This window comes from Branchiostoma floridae, chromosome 10, assembly GCF_000003815.2.
Source record: "Branchiostoma floridae strain S238N-H82 chromosome 10, Bfl_VNyyK, whole genome shotgun sequence".
NCBI lineage: Eukaryota > Metazoa > Chordata > Leptocardii > Amphioxiformes > Branchiostomatidae > Branchiostoma > Branchiostoma floridae.
Window position 1 is genome coordinate 10,915,535 of NC_049988.1, and position 22,104 is coordinate 10,937,638.

The following is a 22,104-nucleotide window of genomic DNA, read 5'->3' on the forward strand; positions in this document are numbered from 1 at the left end:
TGACTGACAGTGTGTGCACTATATCCATGGTAGGAAAACATTAGACTGTCACAGGTTGTGGTACTCATAATAGCACAGACGCCATTGATGTGGTTTGGTACCAGACATGAGTAATGATTGATATCCAAATCTACCATCGACTTGCATGAAAACTGTGTACCGCCAGAAGGCATACAGACTCAGCGTTCCGTCTCAAAGTAGATTTCAACAACGTACTAGACTTACCTAGATTCCATACGGCCTTGAAGATTCTAAGATTGTTCCTTGAGTGATGGTTATAGTTCCCAGATAGTAGACATTAGGATGGAACGAGGTTTAGCCAATTGTCCCGCTCTGTTGTTGAGTCTCTGTTTTGGCTCTGCGTACATACGCCGTCACCAGTGGACATGATGACATCATTCCCGTACCGGCCTGTCAACGATATGCTGGGTGTAGACATCGTTAATTCTGTGGCATGAATATGGACCGTACCAACAGGGCTAAAATAGGGGGTTAATTCATGATACATTTTCTACAAAAAATTGCATTCTTCCTAATATATTCCAGATTTTAGCCATCTGCTTTGATGTCTATTAATGTTTAAGACAGGACATTGTAGACTCCATTGATATTTGTCCTGTTTTTTTTTCCCTACACTATTAATGTAACTGTACCTAATGAAGTTTACCCACTTGCCCCGAGGGAGCCAGGCACAACAACAGGGGAATGAGAGGTTATTGTCTGTTTTGCTTGGCTGCTCATGATTTATTCATATCATACATCAAATAGGCTCATTTTCCTCGGCTACTGTACGTGAGGCTACATATGGGGTCTATATGATAACTATGTTTACACTTATGTTCAATTTTTCTCAGGTGAAGTTCAAGGGAGGATAAGAATGAATGAAGAAGAACGGACGCTAAACCGGATAGTGAAGTGAAGTGAAGTGTGAATAAATGAATGTATGAATAAATAAATATTATACATCTGATTTAGTCATCATACACATGTAGCTGTATTGATTTGCTGTTTTATTTTTTAGCATGTATCAATATTATGATTCAAAACCCTATGAAATACTATGACTCAAAACAAAATGATAATCCAGTGTGCTTTATGTTAACCATCTCCCTGCTGGCTAACTGGCATCCGACAGCTTTCATTTGGTGCTTTTTAAGTGCCCTACTAGGCTGAAGGTTATTTGAACAATTATAGATGGTACGGTTGAGAATGCTTAACTACAGCATTCTATATTGTTTCTACCCCAAACTATGGTTGTTAACGTTCATTTGTTAATGTCTTCATAGTGCCTACTGTGGCAGCAACTTTCCTTGCTGTTCCAGTAGCACTATTTTTACAAGGAGGGGGGGCTAGCACTTCCTTTAAACACCTCCTTGAACAGGACCCCCATTTTACCTGCCTTTCAGAAGATGGGTGCAGCTCCAAGATGACCTACCCAGGATTGAACCAGGGTTTTGCAGTCACAATTGAACTGATAGTAGCTCAACTGTGAGGCCGCTACCAGTTGATCTACTATCCCTTCTGGTTGATAACACCAGACTAGTTAAAATTCCAGTAATGTATTCCTTCCATAACATAGAACATAGACCAGTTAGGATATCTGGTCATCCATCACGTCTGACAGGTGTCTGCTGGTGGAAACATCTAATTTCAGGCTCCAGTTGTAAAATGTAAAATTGATAGAAACTCAATAACCTGTCGTCACTGAAGGACAGGTATGGCATATGGTGTTAATGGCACCGTTTCAGGGACAATGAAAAATGCCAGTGATGTAAGGGAGAGTGGTGAAGGCCTGGTGTATATCATAGATTTCCACAGAGCCTATCCAGACATTTTTTTTAGTTTATCCGCAGACAGATAATTTAGGGGCAAGACTACCAAGGGAATCTGGAAGGGTAAAAATTAATGCTATGATATTTCGATATATCTTATATTTAGTCTTATCATATTTTATGATAAATCAATTTAAAGTTATTTTGTGACAGCAGAAGAAGAAGAGGGAGAAGAAGAAGAGACATCAGGAAAAGCAAAATATTTCAACCCATGTTGTTTTTTGGTTTAAGATTTAATCATAAATAATAAGAAGTTATTCAACATTCATTTCAGTGCTATATATCTGTACCTCTTTTCCTGCTATTAGTATCAGTACTCTTACATATCTGAGTTATATAAGAAGTCACCCTGTTTTGTTCAGGAACCAAAACTTTTGATTGTGAGGCATATTGATGTTTCAGAAACTTGTAGCATTTTGTCTTTACCAACTTGGTGCACGCTATACATACAATATAAAATGTCACATCAAGATACAGCAATTTCAACACCACAGAACTTCAAGTAGATATCTCACTAGGCTGCAACAAATTGCAAAGGGCATTTTCAAAGTGGGGCAAACTGGTACCAGTTAACAGCAACTTGTCGCCTGAAATTGCAAATTTCTGAGCGAAATTTGGCAGTCCGGGACTCAAGTGAGACGCCTACTTAAAAGCTGCATGAAAACAATCACATAATTTTCTACAGGGATTACTTGGCACAGGTTTACCAACATTGTAACCGTCATACTAGATATTACATTGACTATAACATATAAAGCTTCTAATCAAACATCTTATTTTACTTTTGTTCTGAAAATACATGTACTGCTAGGAGGCCCAAAACTGTCATGTTTAATTGCGACCTCATCAGGACTATCTCCAGGACCTGTCCTTCTGACCCAGGAAAGAAATTTGCTTGTTGGGACAGAAAATAATTTTTCCCATCTGTCCCAAAAATGACATGAGAGTATTGAAAATGTACTTTCATAAGCTTAAAACAATGTATTTAACCATGAAAATCAACAATATTGGGCTTCTAAATAAAGTGTGGGACAGAAAAAAATTTTAAGCTGGAGACAGCCCTCATGGACCTCAGTTACTACCCACATGCTAAAATTCATACAAATCCATCGCAAGGATTTTGGATTATAGGTGTGAGCACATATATACACAACCAAAAACAGTACCTACAGCATATGTGAACCTCCCTCCTGGAGGTAAATACATTGCATTTATACAAAATTTTGTAATTCCATAATTTGCTTACCAGTACTTGATGGTAAAGGAAATGAAATATTCTAATCGTTGAGTATTTACATGTGATGAATATGATGACTTTAACTTTATTCATATCCACATTAATATACATTGTAGCTATTCTTCAACAGCTTAACAGGACAACAACTAGACATGCAGGAGCACATATTATACAAACCATATAATCAGGGCTCTAGCCAGCTCGAAATTTTTTTCCGTCAGCCAATTCCAATCGTCGTGAAAACTGCAAAAAGTCATTTTCTCTATGACTCTACAAAGTAGTAAACGTTGCATGCCATTGAGACCTTGAAAATCGGGTTTTAATGAGATTATCGTATGCGAAAGACTGCCGACACATATTGTCAACAATCATAATTAGCAAAACAAACAGTGTGTGGCTTTTACAGCCGTGGACGGCAGCCCCAAGCCGCCTGTAGCTTCCAACTTGGATTTTTGTCCGTCAAGGTTGACGGATTGCTTTTAAAATTTTTCCGTCAGACGCAGCATATTTCCGTCAATTGATGGAAAAACGGACGCTGGCTAGAGCCCTGCATACAATGTACATAAGGTTCACACTTGATGAAAGGTAAGGCTACTTGAGGTCATATGGGAACGATGATTACATATTATGAAGACCAATGTCATCAACAGCATCTCTTTACCCTGCCTCGTTTTGGCTGCCCAGTTTGAACTTCCTGATTATCAATGCTATCAAGATGATTATCAATACCAAAGTCATTACTCCAATGTTGCCAACTTTCATCTTTGGCTGATTTATGTTCATTCTTTCAGTTGTGGCAGGTTCTGTGATGTTGCAGCAACTTGTAGCAAAGTTGCTTGCAGAAGTAGATAGTTGGAGGTCCCGTAGTGGAGTACTTTGGTAAACCTTTAGAATTCCAGCAGCTGTGGCTCCTTCAGTTTGTCTTGTCTGAAGACCAGACATCTTAGTAGTTGTTGTGGCTTCGTCTTCGCACGTTGTGAGATAACGTGAGACGTTAGACATGGGCGCTCCTGTCAGGTGGCTGGGACCTCCGCACACCATATCATCAGGGTTGAGCACACCGAACACGCAGGTTTCACACCGCACACAAAGTGCTAGAGTTTCCCCTTCTGTAGACTCTTGCAGGCATTTGAGTTTTCTAACAAGCCACACCATTGCACAGTCACAGATGAAGGGGTTGTTTTCAATCTTGGCAACATTCAAGTAGGGGAACCCCAAGTCATGCAGAGAGGGGGAAGTGAGCCTGTTATCTTCAAGATTGACCAGTGTCAAATTCTGCAGGTGTTTGATGACACTGCCTAAGTTCACGTGTGCAATTCTGTTATGACTTAAAATGAGCATTTGTAGAGCTGGTACATTTCGAAGCGACTCCCAGTCCACGGTTTCGATCTGGTTCCATTTTGCACTGAGTAATAAAAGGTGCAGCAGAGGTGGAATTTTTGTCAGGCTACGCAAATTGTTGAAGGATAGAGACAAGTGCGTTACTCTGGTCGGTATGTCATCAGGAAGTGTGGTCAACTGCCGGTGTAAACAATTGACGTTGACCTGCAGAATTGGTGTTGTGTCAGAACTGTTCGAAGTTTCGCAACCAGTCAGCAAAGTGCGACCTTCTGTATAGACTACTAGTAGTGCCAAGTTGATGATGATGGTCAGCAACATCATCCCTCTAGATCTTTTGCTTCGTGTTAAGAAATAGTACCCTCTGTGGATCCCTCCGAGTCGATAATGTATGTATCAAGAGATACACGGCAAATCCTCTATGGTGAACACTCAATAAACCTGGCGAAAATGGTCACATTAGATCTGTGGCCACTATAGAAAGTACTTTAAGGTACCAGCAAACGTGCACAGATGACCCTTATGCAAACTGGTGGTCACTTGTATAATACACGTTTCATTTGACTAACGTTTTCACTGACCTGTGTTAAAACAAAAGCAACACAGCTCCACTCCTTTGCCAATCAGCTACAAATGAATTCATATATGCTCATCATTGATGCTTGCATTCACACATGCAGTTGGACGTTTTAAACAACGAAGCAACACGAATTGTGATTGTAAACCTTACATGTCCACCGTGCTCACAGAATATGTCCAGAAAATGTCCTGCAGGTTGTATGCTCAATCTCTTTGGAATATTCAACAGATGATTCATGTTATTGTCATGAGTTGCCACGTGGACCAAACATATAAGTCTGGGATAGTGCGTAGAAGCTTAGATGAACACTACTGTAACAATGTTTTACTGTGCAGAATGTCCAGTTCATGGTAGGGTGGGCTATAGGCAAGGTCTTCTTGAAATTTGTGAACTACAACTAACTTAACCTCCATCTGAAAAGGAAGGACTATTTTTTTAATATACAAAATGTAGTATCTACTCTGTGTGTGTCGAAAGAAATTTTTCTTTCAAAACTATAGGTTTATATGATATAAAAGTAGAAAAGATACCATTTTGCACTGTTTACGGAATGACAGAATGACAACCGAATCAGACTCGTAAAAAAATTGTGTAGCTACAGAAGCTTTTAATGTTTTTGTGGTGGAGAAGGCTTTTCTATATTCATGTTTTGAGGCAATTACATTAGCATATTTTCAGTGTTCCTAAAATAGGAACATGGCCCTGGTAATAGTCTGGGTTTGGGGTTATCTTTCTGCCAGGCAGGCAACAATATTACTCTCCTCCTGAAATCATTTGGTGCATCTTTTTTCTCTCCAATATGTATTGAAAGAAAAAGTCATACCAACCATACACTTCTGTAATCATAGAGTTTGACTGTAGACTGGATCACACTAATTTTTATTTTCCAACTTGATCTTTTGCATTCACTTTCAAACAGTAACATTAACCTGGTCCCAGTGTAGAATCTGAATAAAAAAGCCAACCACTGTAACCACAATGTACCAGCTTTACAGGCATGTGGAGTTGGTTGGTTGTATCACACAGAGAATTTGTGGGTTAAGTGCAGATATATGACTGCAGTGGTATCATTTTGAGCTTTTAAGAAACTGTCATATTACAGGTGTTGAAAAAGTGAAGACGCTTTTTTTCCTTCCCAATGCTAGTGATATGATATTACAATTTCATTTTGTGCTATTAACCAAAAAAATCTTACGTGTCTGACACAGTTCTTAAGTAAAAATGAATATGGTAATTTTAGAGGACGCATGTTCATCAGAGAAAATATTGAATATACATTTCATTCTGCTAAGTGTCCGTGTCCAGCTTGGTCAAGACAAGAAATCAAACGTTCTGCTGCAGTACTACAACAAGCCACAAGGGGGCCCAAAATCTAATCATTTTGAGGTCTCATCAAAGCCTAATCACACACCAAACATCAAGACAATCCATCAATGTAGGCATTCTTGAGTTATTGTGTTGACATACATACAATCATGTATGCACAGACACACGCACACAGTCGAACACAAATACTCCTGCTGAAAACATAACCTCCATTTGCCTTGACGGTAACAAAAGTTGAACATAGTAAATTGAATGTAGTCATCAGTATATATATGTATATATCATGATCGTATGTCTTATAAGAGTCATATATTTTGAAATGGTTGATTTGGTAATTCAGAAGCTAAGTATGATTATAATATGTACTGTCTAGGTTATCATAAAATGTGTAATTTTCTTTCCAGATCTGGTCAGCTTCCACGGAAACGGGCGTGCCCCTGAGGAGGGTGGGGGGCGGAGGCGTGTCCTTACTGAGATGGTCACCTGATGGGAACAAGCTATTTGCAGCCACGCCTTCTTCACTCTTGAGGTAAGCTATAAGTATGACATACAGATTTTTAATCCGTAAATGCTCTTCAATGAGTGTGTTAAGTTCTACTAAACATGATTCTGCCAGGTTACTTATATCTGCCATCCTAACAAAATCCATCCAAAGAGATGTTCACTGCAACATCCCCAGGTGTAATGCACTCCAGACCTGCATACCTTAATTGTGCATATCTTGGGGGTGCTGCACTAGAGATCTTTTAAACACAAAATATTTTTTTTCAAAATGGGGGTAAATGTAGCCAGGCAAATAGATATTGATCGATGTCCTGTGACACACCGGCTGTCAGTCAATAATCTAAGAATGATAGAATTTACCTACATGTACTTCCTGTTTACTGGGTGCCAGCTAGCAGACTAGCATGGAATGACAATTCCATTAGAAGACTTGGAAAGCAGTGTGATAACCGATTTCTTCACCCAGAGTTTGGGAGACGGAGACCTGGACATGTGAGAGATGGACTAACCTGGCAGGGAGATGTCAGGTGAGGATCATCATATTTCTCTATAAATCAAATAATAAAAACATATTGAAGTTCCAGTGTTGCAGTTATCTTGAAGGATGGGAAAGGATCTTGGATGTAAAAGTAGTTTGAATTTATCATAACAAATCTAAGAGTACTTTGTTACTTTTGGGAAAATGATTTCTTGTCCGTTTTATTTCTATTCTCACACAAAGACCCCTGGTCCATTAGTACTAGTTGTATAGCCGTAATGTGTTTTATTTCTATTCTCACACAAAGACCCCTTGTCCATTAGTACTAGTTGTATAGCCGTAATGTAATTGTCATGTTTGAAAGTAATGTCGAATTTTGACATTCATCCAGAAACTAACCGTATGAGATAATAATTTTTTTTTATTTATTTTATAGACTAAAAAAGGTCATTATCTTATGCATTCCAGTTGAGCACAATCTGACAAATGGGCCAAAAGCTTTTTCACATATGGTATAGAAAAGTATTTGAGATTGTTGTGTGTTCAATGATGAACATGTTCAGAAATAATGGTGTTGCATCCATTTTGCACCTATCATTTTGCTGCAGTCCTCTTGTTGGAGCCCAGATGGCGCTGTTTTACTGTTCACAGTGGCAGATGAGCCTGTCATCTACTCCATCACCTTCCCTAGAGATGCAGGTGTGGTCTGGGTTTTTTTCCTTAACTATATAGTCAGTGTTGATGAAGGTTAGACATCCAGGTAATAAGATATGCCAAAAAGCAATCACTGGAGTATTGCCAACTGGTTATGATTTTGGAAACCTTCAGACAATTCAGATAGCATCCACTATTTCTCACCTTGTGACACTGAGGAAAGCTGGCGAAAGAGCAGGCCATTTCCAGCTGTTGCGTGGTTTCTTTCTAGTACATATAACTATTTGTAGGGTAAAGCCTAGTAATATAAAGTACAATTGAATGTGATTTGATGTATAACTTCTTTCTGAGTGCCAAAGACAAAAGAATTTTAAAAGCCTGCAGAAACTACAGGTCTCATCATTTTGCATTATATCACTAATTTATAGTTAATGTTTTCTGTCTGTAACTCAGTTGTAACTTGTCCACTTGATTGTATTACATTCCCTAGATGTGGTGACATCAGTTAAGGCTGGGTCTAAGTCAGCTGTAGTCTGTGTGGATGTGTCCCAGGTGGCTGTGGAGGTGGGGGAGGAAGTCCTGAAGTAAGTCACAACATTATGATTATGATATGTAACGTTACAGTCTTGCAAATAAGATATGTGCATGCCATCCTATGTAACACACACTGGTACGTTAAGAAACTGGATGGCTGTCATTTTGACCAATAGGTTTTCATGATTTATATCACAAAGATGGCGGGGTTGACAGGGCCGTGAACATGCGGCATAATTCAGCTCCGATTATCCAACTATAAAAGCAAAGACACGGCATAGCTGTGCTTATTTAGGAAGTTTTATAGATAGCATTCTCATCTGTGGTGGTATCTTTTCACATTTCGTATTTGACGATGAATTATTTAATAGTTTCCCGGGCCATGTTCTCGATATGTTCGCTCGTCAGCATGCACGGAAGGCGTCAAACTTGTGTACTTTTTTCAATCGTTATCTGGTGGGGCTTACCAACTTGGACACATACTCTGACTTTTCAGTTATTTACAACAAGGTTTAGTCCATAACAAGTTGCACTTATTATGTGCAGACACTTATGCATATCTCCGCAAAAATGATTTTAAAATCCTACCGGACTTTGGACCCCTACCGGACTTTGGACCCCTCCCGTTATAATCTAGGATTGAAGGGCAAACAGGTTGTTATTTGGAGTCTTCAATAGTCTTTGAGAATATCAAATTTGACAAGTTTTCCAGTGTAGATAGCATGATTCTTAAAGCACTTAGAATATACTGTAATATATAGAACAAATTTGCCCCTTTCACCATCTGGAAGTTTGGAGTAACATTTGTTGAAGTTCTGTTTTAAGCTCTCCCTTACTTTCCTTCTATCACAGTGTTGGAGGGAGTGTACACTCCATGGTGTGGGATCCTACAGGGGAGAGACTGGCTGTCATGTTTACAGGTGAGGGAAAATGAAAGTATTGTTATCTGTTTGTTTCTTTACCCTTAAACTGCCAGAGTTTCAGCACTTAAAATGCTATCAGTGCCATGGTTGGCTGCTGACCTCCAAAAAGAACCCCCTGAACAAGGCCGAAGTCCCTAACTTCCGGGGTTCGTGGGCCACGCGCGCGCAAAGTTGCTACTTCAGGGAATACGCTATCCCGGATATATCCGGGTGCGGCACACAGGACATGTATATGTGTGCCGGATATACATTTTTGTATCCAGGTTTGGCAGTTTAAGGGTTAAAGTTTGTTCTCGTGTGTGTTCAACTTATTCAGGAATTGTCTTGATTGTCTCACTTATGACATTCAGATCTAGAAGTTTACCAGTCAAATTGTTACTGAGTGTATATTTGGGAAGATCAGTATTTGTTAAAGTGGCGGTATGTTGTGTTGTTTCCAGCTGACCCAGAGAAAGGCACCACGTCCCAGCTGATAGCGCTGTTCCGCACCAGGCTACACCCTGTACTGGAGATCATGCCTTGGTGAGTCACTCAAGTGTCTCTTTTCCATGTCCAAAACATGACATTACATGGACGTCACACTCATTTTTCTGTTCTTGACCTGTCACACCTTTGACACTCTGTATATGCAGTAACAAACACAAGTTCAGAGACAAAAGAAAAACAATGAAAATACGAATCAGCTTGAATGTCTCAGTTGATGCACAATTTTTTCAATGGACAAGAGTTTGTTTTTGCTCTCAAAATTTTATTAGTAATGTATCCATATTAGGAGAGAAAGTAAAAAATCAGTTGGCTACATTTATGAAAGTTTTGTTTAAACTTACTCGAGTTTGACAGTAAAAAGGATGATAGAGAAAAAAAGCAGGTTTGTTGCAAGCTGTCTAATGCAAATAATCATGTCTGTACCATCCCTTTTCTTGCCAGTGGTTTCATCCGAGGAGAGCCTGGCGTGTCACCAGAGCTGATCAGCTTTCAGGAGAGCTTTGAATCCGGAGCGCTGCTGGCTGTGGTAAGACAATATAAAGAACACTTATTAGCATATCTTTATCATAAGGTAACACAAGATATCTTGTAGCTGCAGAAAGTACTGAACTGGTGTAAGACCGCAATACAGCATGATGGACAAATTCCTTCCCACCTCAGTCAATCTTAGAAATGCAAAATAAAGATATAGAAATGCAGAAATTTGACATGCAGCCACTTTCTCCGAAGTGGAACAGCTAATTACCATGCTATCATTGGTTGAACTGCTATTTGTGATGGACAGTACTAGTCAGGATTGGTCAATTTACAAAACTTGCTGAAATTTTTTTCAACATAGACTTGTAGCTGCCTCTATGCAATGCAACATTTAGGTGCAATTTTGTATCTTAATGCTTTGGAAGACGTCTATGCTGTTGTTGTTTTTAGTGTTCTGTGCATATGTTGCAATCATAACAGAAACCCCAACATTTTTGTATTTCAGTGCTGGTCCAATGGGAAGCTGTCTTTCATCCCGCTGATGTTCGTCCCCTCTGATGACGTCAACAGAATCCCTCGTAACGGTTTTGGCAACGGCACCGTTTTCACAGGACAGATGTTTTCTCAGCAATGAAACAGGACAGAATCTAACTAGCAAACATAAACCGAGAATGATCGAACATAGCTTACAAAACATTCCCACAAAAATGCAAGAATGTACATCATACAACATTTTGTTGCTTTGGTACTTGAACTGTACCAAATTATTTGGACTAGGTAAGGGGTTGTCAATATTTTTGTATTCTGCCTTTATTTAGATATGAGTATTGAAATACAAAAGGTGTAGTATCATGACAAAAGACAATGGAAATACAATGAAATTTGACAAAAGTTTACAGCTTATGCGATGAAATTGGGCTCTTATCTTCTTTTCCATCTTAAAGGGGCATTCCACTCCAGAAGGGAGTCTTGTTTTCCAATAGATAATGTGTCAATGAATACATAATCTGCCGAATTTTGTGGCATTCACCTTGGGATGAATTGTGGGATGTGTGTTTTTTAAAACAATATGACACTCACTAAACCCATGCAGACCCTTGCCATGCATTCCCTATATGTGCATTCCCTATACACCTTTCTCACGCGGCGGCCATGATAGATCGAAGAAGAGGTCAATGAGGCAAACAGACAAAACTTATTTCTAAAATCAGGTCCCATTTAGTTTTCCCCCAAACCACACAAATTTTCATGATATAAGATAGAATAATAAATATTACAAGAAGTGTTATGCACCGAAAGATGTAGCAATTTAGAGTAGTGTAGACTGACCCCATAGTCCCTTAAGAGATGCAAAATAACAACATAATAATGCAAATTTTTAACGAATTTGCAGCCATTCACTTATTGGTCGATTTCCTAATTGGCAGGCTACCATTGGTCGAACTGCTAATTATGATGGACAGCCTTTAGTATGCCACATTGAACTCGTTTTAGATCTATCATGGCCGCCGCGTGAGAAAGGTGTATATGCATAGACACCTTGTTTATCGTGCATATTTTCGGAATAAATGAGGTTCGCTAAGCACACCGAGAAGGCAAATTGCTCATAAGATAGCAAAGAATACAAGAACAAGATGAGGTTTCTTAGCGAACCTGAAATTGATTTTTTAAAAAGTTTTGCATTGTATTCAGCCATAGGATTAATTCAATTAGAGGGTACTTGGGGAGTTTAGTAGAAGATTGGATGCTTCTGAGGCACTTGGAGCAACTGGGTACTTGATCGTATGATGTGAAGTAGTATGCATTTATTACTTCCTAAAATTAATATCTATCAGAAAATAACACTCCTGTGTGGAGTGGAATGCCCCTTTAAGTAGTAAATCATGGTTATATATATCATGCTAATAGTTATGGGAGGTCAATGGTGTATTTGAGAAAATAAACCCATGCATTTCTAATCTTACAAGACGTTTTGTTTCACTTTTTTGTCTGTTTTTAACCTATTATCTCACTGAATCAGAACAGCTAGCAGCACATTGTCTTGGGATAAGCATATCTTTCTCCATGCTGCATACATATACATGTTGAAAATACATTATATGATCAGGATAGGCTGTCAGATGTTTGCCATTGTTTTTTTCTTTTCATCCTTACTGTCTTGTCTAGTAGACAAGTAATGGTTGGTAGAACCTCTTATGATGCAGATGCCATACACGCTTTATATGCTATTAGAAAAGCATGTGATTGACTTAACAACTGCAGATACAAAATTGCAGATGTAAAAATATCGTTGAGGTAATGTGAACAGTTGTTCAAATTCGAAGATCATTTTTTTGCAAAGCCTCCTTAAAAATTTACCCTTAAAAGCTCATATTATACTACTACCGAAACTACTGTTAGTATGCCTATCAGTGCGCATGCCTTGTTGGCCATATCGTGTAAGTAAAATAGGCCGTACCACGAACAATTTAAAGCCTTTAGAGTAGAATATGTATTACTAACATTTTACACAGACCCTCTGGTCACAAAGTTCAAGTGCACAAAGGTCGAAAAACATTACGTCATCCGGGATTTCCACCTGTTTCGCCCCCTGAGGATTATGGGTAAACTGCTTTTCATTGCTACTCAATAGGCCTATATGCGGGACTTCCCATTGCTACTGAGTCATTGTTTCGCTGGCGCAGGGGTTTTTACCCTGCGTAATGTACCGTCTTGCCAGAACTGATCTCAACATCGTTGTGGAGGGTTGTCTGTGCAAGAACTGCCCTACCTTTGAAGACAGCATTGTCAAGAACTGTCGAAGTAAAGTTACGACAGGTGAGGTCGGTACGTTTTTCTATTGCTTTCACTTTTGCGTTACTTCCGGGTTGCGTGCTCTCTTTTACAACGCTATATACGGTGGCAATTTATGTTAGAACTGCTAGCCATAAAACACATACGCAATACTGTAGTTGTAAAGAAAGCATTGGCCGATTGGGATTTTATTCTTGTTCCGGTTTAGCCGTGCTACACTGCCATTTCATAGATTCAACAGTAGGCACGTACTATTATTTAGCTCCTTTGCGCTTTACATGCAAAGCACATCACGACACTGAGCTGAAACTTAGTAGTAAAAATCGTGCATTTTGAAGGTTGTATTGCTTTAATAACTTTCAGACAACGGCATTAAGCCTTACACGCCGTACGTTGAATGTATAGTCTTTTATGTAGTCATACCGTAGTAAATGTGATAGTCATTATTGAAAGTGAAAGTGCGCAATGGGAAGCCCGTCTGTGTCTCACTATATAAAGTTCAGGGTTTTCTGTTCCTCTACTGCACCCCATTCCATTGGATTGGTCTCTGTGGCGCTCCATCTATTAAGAAATGTGTCATGTATGTATAAATCGGCTCTCAGATTACGAGGAAGTTCGCAGGTGTGTGCAAGTAACTTGCTGTCTCATCAATTTGAGGAGCGTTTACGACTTGAATTGACGAAAGTCCTGTTTTTTGGTAGCGTAAAGACCCTTAATACACGTAACATACCACTTAATTCAAGAAAAGGCTGTTCATTTTACATGCACAACGTATGCATTCATGGGGAATTTCCGAGCAGACCATAGATACGATACCACGTCACGTACATGTCTAAAGGTCGACCGAACCATGACCGTATAAACACAGCTCATTCAAGTCATACCAGCTTCTACGTGTCTCAGCTTTAAAAATATTGAAATCCACCGGTAGTGGTAATGGTAGTAATATGGAGGATTTACTCATTAACCCTCCGTCAGAGAGGAGAGCGCAATTGCGCAAGCTACATACGTATATTCGCTATTCCACTAGAAGGCGATTGCGTTGCGATCTCACTGCGACATAGATTGGACTTGTGTGACCCTTAATTGATTTCATAATCTGAAGATTATGCATAATGTAAAACATGACTGTAAAGACAACAAAAAAACACATATCTTTAAAAAAAAGATTTTTTTCGTGAAATTTGTTTAGCACTCTGTCAACTTATAGAACGCGGCGCAGTCATAGCGAGGTGGTATCGAGGTCCCTAGGATGCGGTGACAACGACAAAAGAATAGGGGCTTGCGGTGGTAGAAAATATAAAGAATGTGGCTGATGAATACATAAGCGATTAGGAATGCTCTATTTCATACATTTTTGCGTGTTTTTGGTAGTTGTTTTGAAACGGGAAAAGGGGAAGTTTATCTGCTTTGGACCATGAATGGGAACCCCCTCGATCATGTGACCCTGTCTCGTGGCCTCTGAACCTGCAACACAAATACAGAAACGGGAACTTCCAAACGGGGGCGGGGGCTAGTCATAGTAAGCATGATGTAGTGTCCACAAGTATCATTACGTGCTTCGTGGCTACATTAGTCTCATGAATAAATGCTCGCTGCTATTTGAATGGGAACTTACACCTGTAGGAGGCAAATGCTGGAAACATTTACAGTAAGAAACACATTTTTGCCATTGATGTTTGTGTAATTTCCGGTGTCGAAATGTTTGTCAATTGATAATGATAATCAGAAAAATCCTAAAGTGGTACGCAAACTATATAATAGTCTATATAATTACAATACTATTAATTGCTGATTATAATGGTAGATATAACATACTATAATATTATCAAAAATGACGCAAACAATACGCGCATTTGAAAACGCAACATTGCGCACAATGTGTGACTTAACTTTCGACAGAAGCAAAAGTCGAAAGGGGTACAGGGATCGCCATATATGTATATTTTATTTTATTTTAAGCCTTACTTTATGCCTATGACTAATGTCTTCGACAGCCATGGACTTATGACGTTCCCTACCATTATATTGGTAGCCATAGAGGTTATTTACACATAGCTGAGCATTTTAGTAGCTTTTTCTCAAACACCAAGGACACTGTGCACTAAGGTTAACGTGTGGAAATGACTGTCAAAAAAAAAAACAAGAACCCATTAAATTTGTTATTCTCAAAATGTAATGCCTCGCCCATTTATATACACAATGGTTTGACGCTCCTGACTTAGTACAAAGGCCATTGACATTACGTCACTGCTATACGTGCGTTGTGATATGCTAGAGCGGAATGGAAACAGGTCTGACTAACTAACAAACACATGACACGGCTAGTTTCTATTGTGTCTGAGCCCCCACCCCCTCACACACTCCCGTTGTTGACTGGATAAGTCATCATATTACTTTAATATCGTTGAATTTGAGCATGCTATGATAGAACCAACCACTAACTTAAACACTTTGTACCACACATGCACGACTGGCTCAATAGTGCCTTACCAAAGCCTTGCGCGACGAACGCACGATGACTATGATGTGACCGTGCTCTAAGTGACTGGTTGACTCACAGATCGCACACGAATGGAGACCACAATACATCTAACTTTTAATAGTATGTTGCTGGTAACACATATTACACTCTGTAATAGCGGATTCTATCTGAAACTTACTTTTCTGTTCACGAAACTTTTACAGTTCCTAGCGTAACTATTGTATTGTGCATCTTATTACCTGGATGGCTAACCTTCGTTGACACACCTTGTCATTGTTCTATTACTAGTGTGCCCTTTAGCTTTATGCTTCCTTTTCTGTATGTATACCGCGACCATCAGAGTCTTACCAGTTTTATATCTATCTGGTATTATTCCCATAAAGAGGGAATTTTCATGACGTTTACGATATCTTCCTCCTCTTTTATAATACTCAATAGTAATGGTATTTGTAATCTAAAGCAACTAGCTAAAAATACTAGACTGAGTGTTATTCGTTCCAGGTTAATTGTCTGCTCCATTCCGATTCAGACTAGAAATCTAAGATTTCACCTCCGATTTTGACGAACTATATAACACAACCGTGTCTATTTCCCTCACAACAAACTTCACTCTCAGGTACATACCATTCTGATTTATTTCATATGCCAGCGTTCACTTCCTGCCAGCTTGCTGAAAATTTGGACGAAGATCAGCTCAACCCTCACATCCTGCCAGTCTGGGAGTTACTTTCTGATGCGTACTTCTCCTAAATAACTTTATTTCTAACTTGGTTTATAGTTCCCCTCTCCCCCAAATCCTTGAAATGGTACATACCAAAGTGTAAAGTGTACGTGTAATGTTTATGATTACAGAGTGTGACGTCATCTGTGACGCCATTGCTGCGCCGACGCAGTAAGACATGGAGAACTACCGTGACGTCACAGGCATGGTTCAATTCTACTTTCTCGCAAACCACCGAAACCTGACACTCAAATCTAACAAATAGTTGTTTTGTCATGCATGGAAAGGCAACGACATTTAAGTGCTATGCATCACGTACAAAACACAATTTTGCCGGGTCTATTGTTTTATGATTTTCGTCCATGGGTACAAATCTCAAATTAAGCAAATCAAGTGCAATATCCTGTATTTAAGTTCATAGCAACTTACTTAGAGTTATGTGATACTGATATTAGATTTCTCGTTCTTGCTGTCACTCTTAGAACGACTGTCATAGTACCACTTCCTGATCATCAATTCTGATATGAAGATCTCTAATCTATATCTTACCTGTGCTATTTGATTAGACCCCTTTCCACAAGACGGCGATCGCTGGACGGCCGCACAGCGACTAAAGTTGGATTTGTGTAACACTTGAGTTCGAATTGTAATATAATGCCAAGATGTAAAAGTATGATTTGATATACATCAAAATAAAATCTTAAGAAATTCTTCATCGATGAAATTCGTTGAGCGATCTGTCAAATCTCTGGTCGAGTGGCTGTCGCAAACTCTTGTGGAAAGGGAGTGTAAGTGAGTACGTCGTGATTTCTATTAACAATCTATCAATTCCACAGGTGAAGGCGGAGTTGTCGTGGACCCGCCCCCCGAGTGGCATCCCGGTCTGAAGATGGGGAATACTTCAACAAAACCGGAGGGGACCGGAAATGGCGACCAGACTACTTCCGCCCAAGATTCCGACTCCGGCACAGATTTAAACGAAGATGCTGCAAACAGTCACGGTAGGTAACATGGGGGTTTGCGATTCTTTTGAGGTAAACATTTGTGAACAACTTCCTCGGTTGAATATGCAATGTACTTTAAAAGCAAGAAAATTGCTTTTGAAAACGGTGATAAAATAGCAAAGGTAAGGGACCCGGTTTCAGCACCAAGGACATCGCCCCCGAACAAATCGCCACTTTTTATTCCGGGCGCTGCTCAGCGCTTTAGCTAAAATAACTCATAAAATTCACTCGGAATAAGTTATTGCGTCTTATTTGTATCTTTCTTCCTCTCTGTTTCGCCCTGTTTAGATGACGAAAACGCATCTGATGATACAACCAAGGCCCCACAGTCTATTTCAGAAAAGCCTGGTCAGCCTGACCAAACTGAAGACATAGAGGCAGAAAACACAGCAGTAACAGGTAACCACTGTCACTGGCATCAATATATCAAAACTGTACTGAAGTGTACACGTTGTTTACTTTGCGATAAGGTTCTGCAGTTGTCAATCTCTACTGCTAGCATACGTAACACATTCGTTCAGCTTCTATTGGTGTCGGTACCCTTTACACATTGCTGTATATTTTCCATACATGCGTTAGTTTTCTGATGCGAGTGTTATTCCTCAGCTATGCGAATATTTTGACATGAATTCTTCATATTTCTATCAGGTGTTGTGACAGAAAATGAACTTTTGTCTCCAGAAGCACCAGTAGGCCCTGAGAAAGATGGTGCCACTCCTGGCGGTACCAACACCCCAGACCCGTCCGAGACGACTGCAGATCAACCGGAGGCAGCGACCATTGAGGTAAGCTTGGAAGAATACCATCAGCTAAGCATGCGGCGCTCTAGACTCTGAAACACCTTATTTCCTAAACATTTCTAACGATATTTTCAGCTCTGATGTATCACTTGTTCCACAGGATGAGTTCGAGTCCTCTGAGGTTGTAGAAACTAGAGCGGATGGTACGGCTTCAGCGGATGCCACTGGTGCCGCTGCAGCTACAGTTACGGATACAACACCTGAGGCAACAGAAGCTACAGAACAACCCTCACCCGCAGTGCCATCAACAACAACCACATCTACAACGTCTACGGAAACACTGACAGCCAGCTATTTTCAAGCAGCAGGTTTGCGGGCTTATTTATGTGACTAATGAAATGCCCCATATGTAACATTGCCTCCTGGCAACTGATAATAGTAACTGTCTGAATAATGACCTTTTGGTTCTGAAAAGGCAATAGCGTTACATCTTTATATGTGTTTTTGTACTTTTACATAGAGAGACTCCAAGATGTTGTACTGGATGTAGAAAGACCGATTCTAAAAAATATTCCACTCTGTAAAGGATGCTAGTTATACTTTCCTTTCTTGACGATGTTTTCCACAGGTATGGACCCAGGGATGTTGCAGCTGCTAAAACAGATGCACCCGGACATCTTCAACCAGATGGAGGCCTACAACAGGCTGGTGTCCCACGTCAACACGCTGGGCTTTTCGTTCCGTAGCAACGTGCCGATGGACGGTAACTGCATGTTTCACGTGGTGGCCGACCAGCTGCGGCGTACACAGGGGCCGGAGATGACTCAACAAGAACTCAGGAGCAAGGCGGTGGACTACCTGAGGGACCATCCTTTTACGGTAAGGGCTACATGATAAATAAAGTCTTATTTGATAAATCAAAGGAAACTAGTTAACGTAGCGTGTGTGGTTTAGTAACCCTGCCCCACCTCCAAGAAGTCATGAGTTCTGACCCAGGCTGTGTCACTAGACATACACGCTTCTGAAAGAGGGTTGCAGTCTTTAGTACTCTTTAGTACGGGACTTTAAGCCGTAGTCCACTGTTCATTGTGCTCGTCGAAGAGAACTTGGGGAACTTTGCCGACACAACACACCTGTTTATTCTGTGCATAGCGTCTGTCTCGTCTGTCATCACAACCAGTGAAAGTGTAACTTAGTTGTTCACTGAGTTCAACTAAGCGTAATTTACAATTGTTCGATATCACTCACTTTCACCATTTCCTTGCAGGAGGGAAACCAACACCTGCGCTCCTTTGTACCCGATGAGAAGTGGGACTCCTATCTGGCTGCGATGTCACTTGACGGGGAGTGGGGTGATCACATCGCCCTCATGGCCCTGGCATCGGTACTGCAGCGGGAGATCCACGTGGTGTCGAGCACCCCTGGTGATGACTTCCTCACCAAGGTCAAACCGAACGGTGGGACGGATGCACCTGTTACCGGCCCTCCCTTACTACTCGGGCACTACGCCGAGCAACATTACGTCAGCCTCGATGGTACGTAGTCTTTGTTATCATGATTACGTTTTACTGTGTATACATTTGCTCTGTCATAATAAGTCATTTACATTTTTGTCAATTATGATTTTTGTCAATTATCATTTATTCGCATATTATTTCTTTCCAAATAAAACAAGCAAGGCCCCAGACATGAACTACTTTCGTCGAAACAGATGGCAGGCCTTACTCACATTTCTATTTTACTCTTGACAGGTCCTCAGCGCCCAATGCGCCAGCTGTCAAGGCAACTCTCAATTGAAGCACCCCCTCCAAGAGACCAACAAGACAAGCCAGAAGGTGGGGGGAAGTACTTAAAATACCTCATCTGTTTGTTATGCCCTTCATTTGAACACACGCCAGTCAGCAAGTGTTAAAAGAGAACCTTTGAAGTGGACACGACATTGCATTCTTGATTCAGAGTTTGCATAAAGAATAATGTACTATCAATATAACTTATTTCCCATATCATTTACAGGCATGACATTCCACAGTGTGTGTGGATCAGCAGTCATGCTGTCCCCTAACAAGAGAAATGCACATCGCCTGAACGTGTCAGACGAGCAAGTCTCAACCAGCGCCCTGGTCTTCAGTGCCTCACCGATAAACGTTAACCAAGAGGTCCTGGTCGAGTTCTCCGGGTTCACTGACAAGGGAAGCGGCGCTTTGTTCTTCGGTGTCACAACGGTGGATCCCTCAACGCGAAGCCCCGCCGAGCTACCGGCATCCCTCGCCGTCGATAAACAAATCATCGAAGGCTATTGGGTCTGGCCGATCGACCATGACCTGATGACGACTGGGGCGCTTTTCAGGTTTTCCGTCAACTGTAACGGAAACCTGGAGTGCTCAAGTAACGTCAACGGTGGCATGTCCAAGCTGCAGTTAGCGAGTATCCCTACCGACCAACCACTCTGGGCTGTCCTGGACTTACAGGGGAGAACACAGACAGTCAAGTTTGTTGATGGAGGTAAGCTGAAGCTTTACCTTGACTTTTAAGTGAATCATGCATTGTAAAACTATATGAAGGCGTAGTACCAATTCGGCACAATTGGCTCAAAGCACCATGCGGCAAGTGTGCAACAGTTTCCTTGCAGTCCACCGTAAAAGCAAAACTACCTACAATATGGGAGAAGGCCATAAACATGTGGGATATAGCGTAAGACAATCAACCTTTTCTACTTTTACACTACACAGAGGAAAAGAAAAAAGCCACGGTGATCTGGAAGAAAGGAGGAATACCTGACAGCCCTCCTGATATCAACGTCGTCATGGGGTTTCTACAGGTACGTTATTCATTAAGTGACCATGCAGCATCAACCAGCGCACCGGCTTTGCTGTCACGCATATTTGTTTATCAATTTTAACGACTTTTAAAGCCTATGCCATGCTATATTCAACTGCCCTAACACCATCTTGTTAACTTCAACACAGAATCTGTTGATGGACAAAATCCAGATTCTGAAGTCCTGCGCGGCCGTCATCAGGGAGGAAGAAACACCGGAGCGGGCCAGGAGGGCGCTGACATACCTACGTAAACTCACCATGTAAGAACATCGTAAAGTTTCCTGTTTTCCACGACGTTCTGTATCATCTGTATAGCAGGTGTAACACACCAGTTCCAAAGAGTTACGGTCCAAGGACGGTCCCGACGCCACTTTGAACGGATGTTGTGCAAATGTTATCAATACTTACCTGTACAAAGTTTAAAGTTAACATCGATTCCTTCACATGTTCGTTCTCACTATGGTTTTCAATTTGTTAGGAACATCATCGAGACTGGAGATGAAGAAGAGAACAGGAAGGTTTACATCATGAACAGCGAATTCAAGGAGACCATCTTGCGTGCGCACTCGGCCCAACAGTTCATGGTCGCTGCTGGATGGTGTCAGGTAGGAAACAAAACAGTGTACAGAAACATTTTGAAATACTGAGATGGACGAGACGCTACAGACTTATAACATATATCGCAAATGACTGTTCTGTTAGATATATTCTTGCTCTATGTTCCTGTAACAACTTTATGGACCTTTTTCCTGTATCCGAACTCACACAGGTTGATGACATGATGGTCTTCACCAGAACCTGTGATGTCCTGCTGCAGCCGACAGTAGAGGCGCTGGAAGAGAGTTTGAAGTAAGAGTTTTGGGATACAATGTATTTCCATATGCTTTGGTCCTTTGAAAAAACACAATAGTATATAAAAGTAGAGCATATCCTTGCATTTTGACTGCTCATCAGTCCTACTTACTAACAAGACATATTTTCCTTTGCATTCTTGTTTCAGTGCCCTGAAGGAAGAAAGCGTTACAGAAAAAGACACGCCTCTATTCTCCCACACGCCAGACCAAGGTTAGTTAAACGATAGTGTCCATGGGATCAGAAGTTGTAACCAGTTGTATAGTATACTAGTAATGATAGCGACATGATTTGTAACGTTCGAGCATTAAATTCTACTGT

At 40.6% G+C, this 22,104-nt stretch overlaps 3 protein-coding genes and 1 long non-coding RNA gene across 5 annotated transcripts in view; 3 read left to right on the forward strand and 1 right to left on the reverse strand.

The window, feature by feature from the left end:
- The window catches only part of LOC118424356 (aladin-like), a 45,891-nt gene extending 34,861 nt beyond the window's left edge, over positions 1-11,030 (forward strand). Inside the window, exons 8-15 of the mRNA XM_035832905.1 lie at positions 6,718-6,842; positions 7,284-7,344; positions 7,904-7,994; positions 8,440-8,533; positions 9,336-9,403; positions 9,847-9,928; positions 10,334-10,418; positions 10,875-11,030. Coding sequence (XP_035688798.1) covers positions 6,718-6,842; positions 7,284-7,344; positions 7,904-7,994; positions 8,440-8,533; positions 9,336-9,403; positions 9,847-9,928; positions 10,334-10,418; positions 10,875-11,003 — 735 coding nt within the window. The 3' untranslated portion in view covers positions 11,004-11,030. The remainder of the gene's footprint in view (positions 1-6,717; positions 6,843-7,283; positions 7,345-7,903; positions 7,995-8,439; positions 8,534-9,335; positions 9,404-9,846; positions 9,929-10,333; positions 10,419-10,874) is intronic.
- The window catches only part of LOC118424537 (trichohyalin-like), a 565,429-nt gene that overhangs the window by 28,940 nt on the left and 514,385 nt on the right, over positions 1-22,104 (reverse strand). Inside the window, exon 1 of one of the 2 annotated variants that reach the window (XM_035833130.1) lies at positions 226-408. The exons of the other annotated variant lie outside the window; for it this stretch is intronic. The gene's annotated coding sequence lies outside the window, so the exon portion shown is untranslated. Of the gene's footprint in view, positions 1-225; positions 409-22,104 lie in introns of those variants that run through there. 2 annotated transcript variants of the gene reach the window in all.
- Positions 16,731-21,195, forward strand: LOC118424357. The gene is made up of 11 exons (XM_035832906.1): positions 16,731-16,734; positions 17,205-17,369; positions 17,661-17,771; positions 18,021-18,157; positions 18,273-18,480; positions 18,741-18,991; positions 19,380-19,647; positions 19,864-19,947; positions 20,126-20,614; positions 20,842-20,930; positions 21,079-21,195. Exons 1-11 carry the CDS (start codon positions 16,731-16,733, stop codon positions 21,193-21,195), a joined length of 1,923 nt encoding a protein of 640 aa, XP_035688799.1.
- Positions 21,410-21,988, forward strand: LOC118424580. Its single transcript, XR_004832213.1, has 3 exons — positions 21,410-21,536; positions 21,701-21,780; positions 21,932-21,988. It is a non-coding gene; the product is annotated as an uncharacterized LOC118424580 (long non-coding RNA).